The 15550-nt window shown below is 35.9% G+C and overlaps 1 protein-coding gene across 1 annotated transcript in view; it reads left to right on the forward strand.

The window, feature by feature from the left end:
• The window catches only part of YIPF7 (Yip1 domain family member 7), a 179519-nt gene that overhangs the window by 45206 nt on the left and 118763 nt on the right, over positions 1–15550 (forward strand). Inside the window, exon 2 of the mRNA XM_053704007.1 lies at positions 11763–11866. Within this exon, the coding sequence (XP_053559982.1) occupies positions 11781–11866 (86 nt within the window). The 5' untranslated portion in view covers positions 11763–11780. The remainder of the gene's footprint in view (positions 1–11762; positions 11867–15550) is intronic.

A 15550-nucleotide genomic window follows, 5' to 3' on the forward strand; every position in this document is an offset into this window, starting at 1 on the left:
CAATATACCCACAACCAACAACTCATTTAGGTTTGTTATTAAAGGGACATGAAACCGAAAAAAATAATTTCATGATTCAGATAGAGCATACAATTTTGAAAAATTTTCCAATTTACTTCTATTATTTAATTTGCTTGATTCTCTTGTTATCCTTTTCTGAAAGGCTTATCTAGGTAAGCTCAGGAGCAGCAAAGAACCTAGGTTCTAGCTGCTGATTATTTACTGCATACATATACAAATTGTCATTGGCTTACCCATGTGTTCAGTTGAAAACCAGTAGTGCATTGCTGCTCCTTCAACAAATAATACCAAGAGACTGAAGCAAATTTGATAATATAAGTAAACTGGAATATTGTTTAAAATTGTATGTTCTACCTAAATCATAAAAGAAAATTTTTGGTTTCATGTCCCTTTAAGTTGTTTTTTGTTCTTTATTAACACTCGGCTAGATTACGAGTTTTGCGTTATGAGTGAAAAAGCAGCGTTATGGCTCTTTTTCACTACCGCTGCTATTACGAGTCATGTAGGTACAGCTGTAACTCACACTTTTTTTGCCGTCATGCAACGTAACTACCGCACTTTTTAAAAAGTCCTTTTTCTATGGGACTTCCACAGCGCCGGTATTACAAGTTTGCATGTCCAGCCAAAAAGTGAGCGATACAGCCCATAACTACAACATAATAAACAAAATAACCCCTAAACCACCACACTTGTGCATCGTAAACACTAGTTAAATATTATTAACCCCCTAATATGCTGCCCCCAATGCTGCCGCCACTATACTAAAGTTATTAACCCCTAAGCCTAACCCTAAGTCTAACCCTAACACCCCTAACTTTAATATTAATTAAAATAAATCTAAATAAAACTTACTATTATTACGTAAATAATACCTATTTAAGACTAAATACTTACCCGTAAAATAAAACCTAAGCTAACTACAATGTAACTAATAGTTACATTGTAGCTATCTTACGGCTAGATTACGCTGCTTTTTTACGCCCGCTGGTATTATGAGTCTTGCAGGTTTAGGGGCACCGCACACTTTTTTGGCCTTACCGCAAACCAACTTACGTAATTTTCATAAAGGCTTTTTTCTATGGGACTTGCATAGCACCGGTATTGCGAGTTTGTCCTGGGAGGCCAAAAAGTGAGCGGTACACCCTCTACCGCCAAGATTCCTAACGCATTTTAAAGTCAGCAGTTATGAGTTTTATGTTACAAAGCTGTAGCATAAAACTAATAACTAAAGTGCTAAAAAGTACACTAACACCCATAAACTATCTATTAACCCCTAAACCAAGGCCCTCACGCATCGCAAACACTAAAATAAATTATTACCCCTAATCTGCCGCTCCGGACATTGCCGCCACTAGAATAAACATATTAACCCATGAACCGCCAATAGGATTGTGCCAATAGGATTGAGCTCGCATTCTATTGGCTGATTGGAACAGCCAATAGAATGCGAGCTCAATCCTATTGGCTGATTGGATCAGCCAATAGGATTGAAGTTCAAGCCTATTGGCTGAATGCATCAGCCAATAGGATTTTTCAGTCAATCGGAATCTAAGGGACGCCATTTTGGATGACGTCATTTAAAGGTACCTTCATTCAGCAAACAGATGTCAATTGAAGAGGATGCTCCGTGCCCGATGTCTTGAAGATGGAGCCGCTCCGCGTCGGAAGGATGAAGATAGAAGATGCCGTCTGGTTCTGCACGTCTGGAGGACCACTTCTGCCCGTCTGGAGGACCACTTCTGCCGGCTTTGTTGAGGACATCTTGCCGCTTGAATGAAGACTTCTCCCGGTAAGTGGATCTTCAGGGGTTAGTGTTAGGATTTTTTAAGGGTGTATTGGGTGGGTTTTATTTTTAGGTTAGGGCTTTGGGCAGCAATAGAGCTAAATGCCCTTTTAAGGGCAATGCCCATCCAAATGCCCAAATGCTTAGTTTTTTTTAGTTAGGGTTTTATTTGGGGGGTTGGTTGTGTGGGTGGTGGGTTTTACTGTTGGGGGAGTTGTTTGTATTTCTTTTTCAGGTAAAAGAGCTGATTTCTTTGGGGCAATGCCCCGCAAAAGGCCCTTTTAAGGGCTATTGATAGTTTAGTTTAGGCTAGGGTTTTTTTATTTTGGGGGGGCTTTTTTATTTTGATAGGGCTCTTAGATTAGGTGTAATTAGTTTAAATATCTTGTAAATTGTTTTTTATTTTCTGTAATTTAGTGTTTTTTTTTGTAATTTAGCTAATTGTATTTAATTTGTTTAATTGTATTTAATGTATTTAATTATAGTGTAGTGTTAGGTGTTAGTGTAACTTAGGTAAGGTTTGATTTTACAGGTAAATTTGTATTTATTTTAACTAGATAGTTAGTAAATAGTTAATAATTATTTAGTAACTATTCTACATAGTTAAAATAAATACAAACTTGCCTGTAAAATAAAAATAAATTCTAAGATAGATACAATGTAACTATTAGTTATATTGTAGCTAGCTGAGGGTTTATTTTACAGGTAAGTATTTAGTTTTAAATAGGAATAATTTAGGTAATGATAGGAATTTTATTTAGATTTATTTTAATTATATTTAAGTTAGGGGGTGTTAGGGTTAGACTTAGGTTTAGGGGTTAATACATTTAGAATAGTGGCTGCAACGTTGGGGGCGGCAGATTAGGGGTTAATAAATGTAGGTAGGTGGCGGCGATGTTAGGGATGGCAGATTAGGGGTTAATAAATATAATGTAGGTGTCGGCGATGTTGGGGGCAGCAGATTAGGGGTTAATAAGTATAATGAAGGTGTCGGCGATGTCCGGAGAGGCAGATTAGGGGTTAATAAGTATAATGTAGGTGTCGGCTATGTTGGGGGCAGCAGATTAGGGGTAAATAAGTGTAAGATTAGGGGTGTTTAGACTCGGAGTTCATGTTAGGGTGTTAGGTGTAAACATAAAATGGGTTTCCCTATAGGAATCAATGGGGCTGCCTTACTGAGTTTTACGCTGCTTTTTGGAAGGTGTTAGATTTTTTTCTCAGCTGGCTCTCCCCATTGATTTTTATGGGGAAATCGTGCACAAGCACGTATAACCAGCTCACCGATCACTTAAGCAGCGCTGGTATTGGAGTGCAGTGTGGAGCTCAATTTTGCTCTACGCTCACTTCTTGCCTGTTAACGCTGGGTTGATAAAAACCCGTAATACCAGCGCTGCAGGTAAGTGAGTGGTGAGAATAAGCTGCAAGTTAGCACCGCACCCCTGTTACCGCAAAACTAATCTAGCCGGTTTTATTTTTATTTTACAGGTAAGTTTGTATTTATTTTAACTAAGTAATATAGTTAGTAAATAGTGATTAACTATTTACTAGCTACCTAGTTAAAATTAATACAAATTTACCTGTAAAATAAAACCTTACCTAAGTTACACCTAACATTACACTCAAATTAAATAAATTACATTAATTAAATACAATTAACTAAATTAAAAAAAAAACCCACTAAATTACACAAAATAAAAAATAAACTATCAAATATTTAAACTAATTACACCTGATCTAATAGCCCTATCAAAATAAAAAAGCCCCCGCAAAATAAAAAAAAAAACTTAGCCTACACTAAACTGCCAATAGCCCTTAAAAGGGCCTTTTGCGGGGCATTGCCCCAAAGAAATCAGCTCTTTTACCTATAAAAAAAATACAAACAACCCCCCAACAGTAAAACCCACCACCCACACAACCAACCCACCCAAAAAAATCTATCTTAAAAAAAAACCTAAGCTCCCCATTGCCCTGAAAAGGGCATTTGTATGGGCATTGCCCTTAAAAGGGCATTTAGCTCTTTTACATTGCCCAAAGTCCCTAATCTAAAAATAAAACCCACCCAATAATAAACCATTAAAAAAACCTAACACTAACCCTTGAAGATCCACTTACAGTTTTTGAAGACCGGACATCCATCCTCAACGGAGCCGGGAAAAGTCTTCATCCAAGCGGCAAGAAGTCCTCAATAAAGCCAGGAGAAGTCTTCATCCAAACGGCAAGAAGTTGTCCTCCAGGCGGGCAGAATCCTTCCGACGCGGAGCAGCTCCATCTTCAAGACATCCGGCACAGAGCATCCTCTTCTTTCGATTCCTCTTGAAGAATGAAGGTTCCTTTAAATGACGTCATCCAAGATGGTGTCCCTTGAATTCCAATTGGCTGATAGAATTCTATCAGCCAATCGGAATTAAAGGGTAAAAAATCCTATTGGCTGATGCAATCAGCCAATTGGATTGATCTCGTATTTTATTGGCTGATTGGAAAAGCCAATAGAATGCGAGCTCAATCCTACTGGCTGATTGCATCAGCCAATAGGATTTTTTAACCTTTAATTACGATTGGCTGATTTCTGAATTCTATCAGCCAATCGTAATTCAAGGGATGCCATCTTGGATGATGTCATTTAAAGGAACCTTCATTCTTCAAGAGGAGTCGAAAGAAGAGGATGCTCTTGAAGATGGAGCCGCTCCATGACGGAAGGATGAAGATAGAAGATGCTGTCTGGATGAAGACTTCTGCCTACCTGGAGGATGACTTCTTGCCACCTGGATGAAGACTTCTCCCGGCTTCTTAGAGGACTTCTGCCTGCTTGGATGAAGACTTCTCCCGGCTTGATGAGGATGGATGTCCGGTCTTCAAAAACTGTAAGTGGATCTTCGGGGGTTAGTGTTAGGTTTTATTAAGGGTTTATTGGGTGGGTTTTATTTTTAGATTAGGGTTTGAGCACAGAAAAATAGCTAAATGCCCTTTTAAGGGCAATGCCCATCCAGATGCCATTTTCAGGGCAATGGGGAGCTTAGGTTTTTCAGATAGGATTTTATTTGGGGGGTTTGGTTGTGTGGGTGGTGTGATTTACTGATGAGGGGTTGTTTGTATTTTTTTTTTACAGATAAAAGAGCTGATTTCTTTGGGGCAATGCCCCGCAAAAGGCCCTTTTAAGGGCTATTGGCAGTTTAGTTTAGGCTAGGGTTTTTTAGATTTTGGGGGGCTTTTTTATTTTGATAGGGCTATTAGATTAGGTGTAATTAGTTTAAAATATTTGATAATTTCTTTTTTATGTTGTGTAATTTAGTGTTTATTTTTTTGTAATTTAGTTAATTGTATTTAATTAATGTAATTTATTTAATTTTAGTGTAATGTTAGGTTTAACTGTAAGACAAGTTAGGTTTTATTTCACAGGTACATTTGTATTTATTTATTTTTTTATAATTTTTTAATTTTATTAACAAAATACATATACACATAACAAAACATTACTCATGTTACAAGACATTACTAACACAATAAGAAACACTACGTTATTCTTCGTGTAATTACTAGGTTCTATCTTTTATTACTTTTCACTCTTTCTATAGCCCTTTATCTACTATGTTGCTTTGGGGAGATGGAGATTCCCTTGCTATCTTTTCCCATATTATCTTAGCTTCTAAGGATATTTCTTGTCTATTATTTTTCATGTAGAAGTATTCTTCACTCATTAGGTTATCGTTCACTTTGTTGATCCATTCTTCCCTTGTGGGCACTATTAACGTTTTCCATTTTTTAAGTATTAAGTTCTTTGCACTATTAAGCATAATTTGATATAAATATGCTCTTGGTTTTTCCCATTTAGGGTTTGGATTATTTAAGATGGCCGTAAGAAAGTTATTCAGATTGGTCCTATCCTCTTGTATATCAACAGTTTGAAATATACTTTTCCAAAAAACCTTTATGTGTGGACAGGACCACATTATATGGGATAAGGAGCCCTTGTTCCCACACCTTCTCCAACAACTCTCTTGTGTATATGGAAATATTTTTTTGATTCTAACTGGTGTGAGATACCATCTTGTTAGTATCTTTAAATTTTGTTCCAGCATTCTTGCTGATATCGAGGATTTTGCCGTCTGTTGGCATATATTTTTCCAGACTTTTAAGTCTATGTCCTGTTCTAATTCTATTTGCCACTTTTTAAAACAAGCCAGTGTCCCTTCCCCCTCCTCTTGTAATAATCTGTAAGCCTTAGAGAGGGTATGTTTTAGGTTTCCACTGATATTACACAAATTCTCCATTCTTGTTAATGGTCTTAATAACTTATCCTTATCTTTATTTGTCATTATATAATGGTTAACCTGTGTATATATGAACCAATCTGTTACTCCTCTTAGTCCCTTCTCTTGTAATTCATCCTGGGACCTTAGCTTCCTATTATCTGTTAGGTTTATTATTCTATAGTTATTATCCTCCTTATCCCCTTTAAAGCTTCCCTCCAAAAACTTTTTATTCTCCACTAAATCTATGAGGGGGGAAGGTATAGATGAAATGTTACTTTTTTCCTATTTATCTTGTCCCAGATCTTAACTGTTTCCTTAATAATACTATAATTCTCTATCTCGGGAGATCTATCCTTTGGGTTTTCCCAGCATTGATTACATATTCTTTTTCTACCAATTAGTTCTCCCTCCAACTGTACCCATATTTTCACTTCCTTTTTTGTATGCCATTCTATAACTCTTTGTAAAAATGTAGCCAATCTATATTTGGCTAGATTTGGTAATCCCATCCCACCCTCTTTTCTTTTCTTATACATTGTCTCTTTACTTATTCTAGGATGTATTTTTCCCCATACATAATTGTTTATTGTTTTTTGTAGATCTTCTATATAATTACTTACTATAGGAATGGGCAAAGCTTGTAAAACATACAAAAATCTAGGTAGGACATTCATTTGTATGATATTAATTCTCCCTAGCCATGAAATCCTTTTAGGGTACCAGGATAGAAGATCCTTTGTTATAGTGTTCTTGAGGTTAACATAGTTCAGTGCATATAATTTTCCTATGCTTTTTGTCAGATAAACCCCTAAATATTTTAATGCTTCAACCTCTTTAAATGGGTGTGTTGTCATCATTATTTCTTGCTTCTTAATATTCATTATTTCAGATTTATTTATATTAACCAAAAAATTTGACAATATTCCAAATACCTTAAATTCTTCCAGTAATTCTTTGATGGACTTGGCTGGATCCGACAGGGACAGGAGGATATCATCTGCAAACAATGAGACTTTGTATTCGCTCTCTCTGATTTTAATGCCTCTGATTCTCTCATTTTGTCTAATGTGGGCTGCCAATATTTCTATTGATAAAATAAATAAGGTTGGTGATAAGGGACACCCTTGTCTGGTTCCATTATGTATGGTAAATGTATTTGATAATTCGCCATTTACCATAATCCTAGCTGTTGGCTCTGTGTATAATGCCATTATTCTTTTAATGCTTACTGGGCTAATGTTAAATCTCTTGAGGGTGCTTTCTAAAAATGACCAACTAATTCGGTCGAAAGCTTTTTCAGCATTGACCGAAATGAATGATGATGCTATCTTTTCTCTTTGGGCATATTCTAAGAGGTGGATATTTTTTATTATATTGTCCCTTGCTTCCCTATTCTGGACAAATCCTACCTGATCTGGGTGCACGATTCGTTCTAATATTACCTTTAATCTGTTGGCTATGATTTTAGCATATATTTTTAAATCAATGTTTAACAGTGAAATTGGTCTATAATTTTTCACTTCCTCTTTGTTTCTCTCTGGTTTGGGGATCACTATGATTCTTGCTTCCTGCATTTCTTTAGAATTTTTTTTTCCCTTATCTATTGAATCGTACACCTCCTTCAAAAAGGGTGCCAAGATGTCTTTGTAATTTTTGTAGTATTGGGCCGTATACCCATCTGGGCCTGGAGCTTTGCCAATTTGTAAGCTCTCAATAGCGTCTTGAATTTCCTGTATTTGAATTGGTTCATCTAGTTTTTGGTTTTCTTGCTCCGAAACCTGGGTTATATTAACCTCCCTAAAATACTTAGACCAGGTTGATTCCTCTCTGGGGTAGGTCTCTAAGTTATATAACTTTTTATAGAATTTGTTAAATTGTTGGGCCATTTCTTGTTGATTCTTACAGTAGCTTTTATCCTCCTTTATCAATTTATATATACTATTATTTATTTGTTTTTTCTTTATAGCTCTCGCTAGGAGTCTCCCATTTTTATCACCCTCCATGTAAAATTTACGTTTCAACCATAAAGCTTTTCTCTTATTAATACTTGACCAATACTCCCGTATATTCCTCCTTTATGTGCTTCCCAGAGGGTTGTTGCCTCTATTTCTTCTACATCGTTAATTCTGAAGAATTCTTCAATTTTTCCGGCTATATTTTCCCTATCTTCCTGTTTCTTAATCGTGGCATCATCCAATCTCCATTTATACTGTTTTTCTTCCTGGTGTCCCCATTTTATTTTTAAGCTTACTGGAGCATGGTCTGACCACGTCCTTGGTAGAATCTGAGTTTCCTGTATACATATTAGCCCTTTTATATTTGTACAGAGATAGTCCAATCTAGAATAAGAAAGGTGTGGGTTCGAGAAAAACGTATAATCTCTTTGGGTCGGATATAACAACCTCCATACATCATAGATTGCTATTTGTTCTAGGCTATTGTTTACTTGCTTTGTGATATATTTGGGGGTACTAGACTTTTTCTTGGAATTATCCAGGTATGGATCTAACGTAATATTAAAGTCTCCTCCAAAAAACAATATCCCTTCTTGGAAATCCAGTACTATATTAATCAGTTTTTTTAAAAAACTATTCTGTTTTATATTAGGGCCGTATATATTAAAAATTGTCATTAATTCACCTTGGATATACCCCTTGACTCCCAAATATCTCCCTTCCTTATCTTTTACCTTCTCTTTTAGCTGAAAGTTCAAATTTTTATGGAGTGCGATACATACCCCGTTCCTCCTGCCCCTGTCTGAAGCCATATAGCAAACATTATACTTATCATTTATGAACTTTGGTTCCCTATCCCTACTGAAATGGGTCTCCTGAAATAATAAAATATCACCCTTTAATTTCTCCATCTCCCTCAGAGCCATAGATCTCTTCTGGGGAGTCTTTAGCCCTTTGGCATTAATTGTAATAATCTGTATATCTTTCATTGTTTTAACGGCTCCCCACAAGAGTCTCCTTAGGTATTACTTTCCTTTCTTTTATCATTGTGTGGCTAGTAGAACCTTTCTCTAAGTGTATCTTATAATATTTAAATTTTTTATTTACATACATAAAACGAAAAAACATTTAAAAAATTGAACTAGGGGGTAGAACTTCTCCCCTGTCAAAATTTCCTGGGAAAAAACAGGATGCCATCTATAGGGAAAAAAAAAAAAAAAATCCACTCTTGTGTGGTTGCACACTTGTTTTGTGGGGTGAAAAAAATATATAGAAAAAATCTGAGGTGACAGTTGTATTTATTTTAACTAGATAGTTAGTAAATAGTTAATAACTATTTACTAACTAGTCTACCTAGTTAAAATAAATACAAACTTACCTATGAAATAAAAATAAAACCTAAGCTAGCTACAATGTAACTATTAGTTATATTGTAGCAAGCTTAGGGTTTATTTTATAAGTAAGTATTTAGTTTTAAATAGGAATTATTTAGTTAGTGATGATAGTTAGTTTTATTTAGATTTATTTTAATTATATTAAAGTTAGGGTGTTAGGGTTAGACTTAGGTTTAGGTGCTAATATATTTATTTAGTGTTAGTGATGTGGGAGGCCAGAGGTTTAGGGGTTAATAACTTTAGTATAGTGGTGGCCGCGACATTGGGGCGGCAGATTAGGGGTTAATAAATTTATGTAGGTGACGGCGACATTGGGGGCGGCAGATTAGGGGTTAATAAGTGTAGAAAGGTGGCGGCGATGTCGGGGGCGGCAGATTAGGGGTTAATAAGTGTAACGTAGGTGTCAGCTATGTCAGGGGCAGAAGATTAGGGGTGTTAGACTCTGGGTTTATGTTAGGGTGTTAGGTGTAAACATAAATTTTCTTTCCCCATAGGAATCAACGGGGTTGCGTTACGGAGCTTTATGCTCCGTTATTACAGGTGTTAGGCTTTTTTTTAGCCGGCTCTCCCCATTGATGTCTATTGCAAAATCGTGCACAAGCACGTAAAACCAGCTCAAAGCAGCGCTGGTATTTGTGTGCGGTATGGAGCTCAGGTATATTGCCTGCTAACACCGGGTTTTTGCAAACCTGTAATAGCAGCGCTATTAAAGGTGAGCGGTGGAAATAACTTGCAAGTTATTACCGAGCCGCTCATAATGCAAAACCCGTAATCTGGCCGACTGGTAATTGCATGCCATGGAAGTAACTTATATTTTAATGGGGAAATATTTCCAGAAGTTTCTAATTTTGTAGTGATTATCCTCAAGGTGTGTTGCACGTTTTTAACACATACCCGTCTTGCCACCCTTTGGGCAAGATTACAAGTCGCACGTTCTGATTTTTTCTGCGCGCAATATGGTCTTTTCGATATCAATTTCCATTGCCCAGGTATTAAAAGTCTTGAAAAATGGTTTTGTGCAACATAAAAGTTTTACAAAACACTTTAAAAATATATTACAAAATACACGTACACTCTAACTAAAATTTTAAACAAGAAAAATATTGCACACAAAAGTTATAAGGGATCAAAGATATGGGATCTCGGGTGTTAGAAAAAAAAAAACGATACAGGGATTTTCATTGACATTCATACACATACATTGAGAAACATGGATTTATATGTATAGGGATATGTTTAACTATAGAGATAATGAAAAGATTTCACATTACAATCTTATGCACATTAAACAATATCTCGGAGGGATTTTTAAAAAGATATTCGTATATAGATCTTGAGATATCTAGACATATATATTCATATACATCTCGCTATAAATAGATATATCAGTCCAAAAAATATCACATATATATATATATATATATATATATATATATATATATATATATATATATATATATATATATATATACACACACAAATAATAGAACATATTCCGTTACAAAAAAAATTCTCGAAATATGAAATAATCGAATTTTCATGTACACTTTTCCGAGGAGTTTTCTCAACTGATTTGCCGCACGACTTGTACTCTTGCCCTTTGTAAGAAATATACTGAATGTACAGTGAAACTTTTAAATATCTGGTATTTAAAATGTTACTTAACAGAAACCATTTTTACTTTTAGTGGATGTTTATTCTATGTTGTGTAAACATGCTTTGAATACACAACCCCCCCCCCCCCCACACACACACACACACACACACTGACGAGATCTGAGTTCACTGGTGGTTTGGGCAGATTGTTGAACAGGCAGCAATACCTTTTGTTTCCTAAGAAAGTCACATCACCACTCAGAGGGTTTAATTACTTTTTAATTAAATATTGCCTGGTGCAACGATCGTCAGACTAGCAAGAGAAAAATTGATCATTTCCCGTGGTTCTAATGGTTTTTAATATAGGGGCCTAAAGAACAAGTGAATTTGTACGTGCATAACCCACTGTACCTAATTCTTGGTACCTGTGTTGTCACCTCTAGTAATTATTAACATGTCTTTTTCTTTTATTATTTATTTAAAATAAAAAGGAATCAATGCTTAAAAGACAAAATGTCAGTCATCCTGAATGAAATAGTCCGTTTTTTTGTTACACCAATTGTAAGATCAAGCAAGCAAAAAAACAGCCCTGAAGCTACTAAACTCAGCTTCATAAATGGGGGGGGGGGCAAGCGTATATCTATTTTTTTTCTTTTTACAGAAACATAAATAGTTGTGTCTAAAGAACAATCAATTCTAGCTGTGAAACAGTGTTTTTGAAATAGCTTCTGAAGTTTAAAATGTGTATATTATTTCTTTTTAGGTTAAACATTTTTCAAAAATGGACCAGTTTGATTCAGACTTTTATCAGTCAGATTACATGATTGAAGATCCTACACAATCAGCTTATGGAACTCCTGAGAATATGTAAGTATAGAATAGATATATATATATATATATATATATATATATATATATATATATATATATATATATATATATATATATATATATATATATATATATATATATATATATATATTTGACACATTATATTCAATTTAAACATTGTGCAGTTGGTAAAACAAATCCTACTAACCATGAATTATTTCAGGTAATAACTGCCTTGGACTATCCATATTTGTTTTATGACACTATTCTTTATCATAGCACCCAACAGCAACATTTACAAACAACTGTAGCATAAAAGGAGACTATTTTGTTTTCCCTAAAAAAATCTGAATAATATGCTAATATAAAAGGTTTTACATGGTTTTCAGTGGTGAGTTTTCTATTGTGTACTATCTGCATGAATTATAGGGTTATGGTTTCTTATTGAATAATATTAAATACATGTATGTATTTTAACCTTTATGGACATTTATTGTAACAAAATACATATGCATTCACATAATTTTTAATGATTCCAGAAACACTGTATGGCAGCAGTTTTGCAAGAATGTTTTTAGCAATGTTATACATTGTGCAAACGCTGCTGCCATCTGGGGGTCAATCCGATAAAAATCGTCGCCCGCAAAAGCCGGAGACGCCAATATTTATGCTGGTTTGGTATCACATATACGGCGTAACCTAGAAGTTACGCGCGTATATTTCTGCCGTCGCCCGTAGTTTTTTGGGCTATAGGCAGGTATACCAAACCAGCGCAGTTTGGTATCCAATATGCAGCGTAAGGACTTACGTGGCGAAAATGGAGAAAACTTACTCCATTTTCACCTCGCCACAAAAAGCTGCCGTAAGAAGCCTTACGCTGACTATTGGAGCCCCGTAACTCCCTAAACTGGCTGCTAAAATAAACCTAACACCTAACGCATGCGCAATGTCTATCTCCCTGTCAACCGCGATCTTCTAAAATAAACCAAACACCTAACGCATGCGCAATGTCTATCTCCCTGTCAATCGCGATCTTCTAAAATAAACCTAACACCTAACGCATGCGCAATGTCTATCTACCTGTCAACCGCGATCCCCCCCGAAATCCCTAATAAAGTTATTAACCCCTAAACCGCCGCTCCCGGACCCCGCCGCCATCTACATAAACTAACCCCCTACTGTGAGCCCCTAAAACCGCCGCCATCTACCTTATCTATCCCCTAATTAGAACCCCTTACACCGCTGTCATCTACCTTATCTATCCCCTAATCTGACCCCTTACACCGCCGCCACCTATATAAAAATTATTAACCCCTAATCTAATCCCCCTAATATGACACATTATATTCAATTTAAACATTGTGCAGTTGGTAAAACAAATCCTACTAACCATGAATTATTTCAGGTAATAACTGCCTCGGACTATCCATATTTGTTTTATGACACTATTCTTTATCATAGCACCCAACAGCAACATTTACAAACAACTGTAGCATAAAAGGAGACTATTTTGTTTTCCCTAAAAAAATCTGAATAATATGCTAATATAAAAGGTTTTACATGGTTTTCAGTGGTGAGTTTTCTATTGTGTACTATCTGCATGAATTATAGGGTTATGGTTTCTTATTGAATAATATTAAATACATGTATGTATTTTAACCTTTATGGACATGTATTGTAACAAAATACATATGCATTCACATAATTTTTAATGATTCCAGAAACACTGTATGGCAGCAGTTTTGCAAGAATGTTTTTAGCAATGTTATACATTGTGCAAACGCTGCTGCCATCTGGGGGTCGATCCGATAAAAATCGTCGCCCGCAAAAGCCGGCGACGTCAATATTTATGCTGGTTTGGTATCACATATACGGCGTAACCTAGAAGTTACGCGCGTATATTTCTGCCGTCGCCCGTAGTTTTTTGGGCTATAGGCAGGTATACCAAACCAGCACAGTTTGGTATCCAATATGCAGCGTAAGGACTTACGTGGCGAAAATGGAGAAAACTTACTCCATTTTCACCTCGCCACAAAAAGCTGCCGTAAGAAGCCTTACGCTGACTATTGGAGCCCCGTAACTCCCTAAACTGGCTGCTAAAATAAACCTAACACCTAACGCATGCGCAATGTCTATCTCCCTGTCAACCGCAATCTTCTAAAATAAACCAAACACCTAACGCATGCGCAATGTCTATCTCCCTGTCAACCGCGATCTTCTAAAATAAACCTAACACCTAACGCATGCGCAATGTCTATCTCCCTGTCAATCGCGATCTTCTAAAATAAACCTAACACCTAACGCATGCGCAATGTCTATCTACCTGTCCCCCCCCGAAATTCCTAATAAAGTTATTAACCCCTAAACCGCCGCTCCTGGACCCCGCCGCCATCTACATAAACTAACCCCCTACTGTGAGCCCCTAAAACCGCCGCCATCTACCTTATCTATTCCCTAATTAGAACCCCTTACACCGCTGTCATCTACCTTATCTATCCCCTAATCTGACCCCTTACACTGCCGCCATCTATATAAAAATTATTAACCCCTAATCTAATCCCCCTATACCGCCGCCAGCTATATTAATATTATTAACCCCTAATGTAAGCCCCTTACACCGCCGCCATCTCTATTAAAATGATTAACCCCTAATTTAATCTACCTACCCCGCCGCCAGCTATATTATCTATATTAACCCTAAGTATATTATATTTAATATAGGTATTACATTATATATATTAACTATATTAACCCTAATTATATTAGGGTTAATATAGTTAATATAGTTACTATAGTATATATATTAACTATATTAACTCTATCTAACCCTAACACCCCTAACTAAATTTATATTAAATTAATCTAATTCATTTATAAACTAAAATATTCCTATTTAAATCTAAATACTTACCTATAAAATAAACCCTAAGATAGCTACAATATAATTAATAATTACATTGTAGCTATGTTAGGGTTAATATTTATTTTACAGGTAAATTGTTAATTATTTTAACTAGGTATAATAGCTATTAAATAGTTATTAACTATTTAATATCTACCTAGTTAAAATAATTACCCAATTACCTGTAAAATAAATCCTAACCTAAGTTACAAATACACCTACACTATCAATAAATTAAATAAACTACAAACATCTATCTAAAAATACAATTAAATTAACTAAACTAAATTACAAAAAAAAACAAACACTAAATTACAAAAAATAAAAAAAAGATTACAAGATTTTTAAGCTAATTACACCTATTCTAAGCCCCCTAAGAAAATAATAAACCCCCAAAATAAAAAAAATTCCCTGCCCTATTCTAAATTAAAAAAAGTTCAAAGCTCTTTACCTTACCAGCCCTTAAAAGGGCCTTTTGTGGGGCATGCCCCAAAGAATTCAGCTCTTTTGCATACAAATACAATACCCCCCCCATTACAACCCACCACCCACATACCCCTATTCTAAAACCACCCAAACCCCCCTTAAAAAAGCCTAACACTACCCCCCTGAAGATCTCCCTACCTTGTCTTCACCACACCGGGCCGAACTCCTGATCCGATCCGGGCGATGTCTTGCTCCAAGCGGCAAAGAAGAATTCTTCCTCCGGCGATGTCTTCCTCCAAGCGGCAAAGAAGAATTCTTCCTCCGGCGATGTCTTCCTCCAAGCGGCAAAGAAGAATTCTTCCTCCGGCGACGTCTTCCTCCAAGTGGCAGCA

Source organism: Bombina bombina, chromosome 2, assembly GCF_027579735.1.
Source record: "Bombina bombina isolate aBomBom1 chromosome 2, aBomBom1.pri, whole genome shotgun sequence".
In the NCBI taxonomy this organism is placed as follows: domain Eukaryota; kingdom Metazoa; phylum Chordata; class Amphibia; order Anura; family Bombinatoridae; genus Bombina; species Bombina bombina.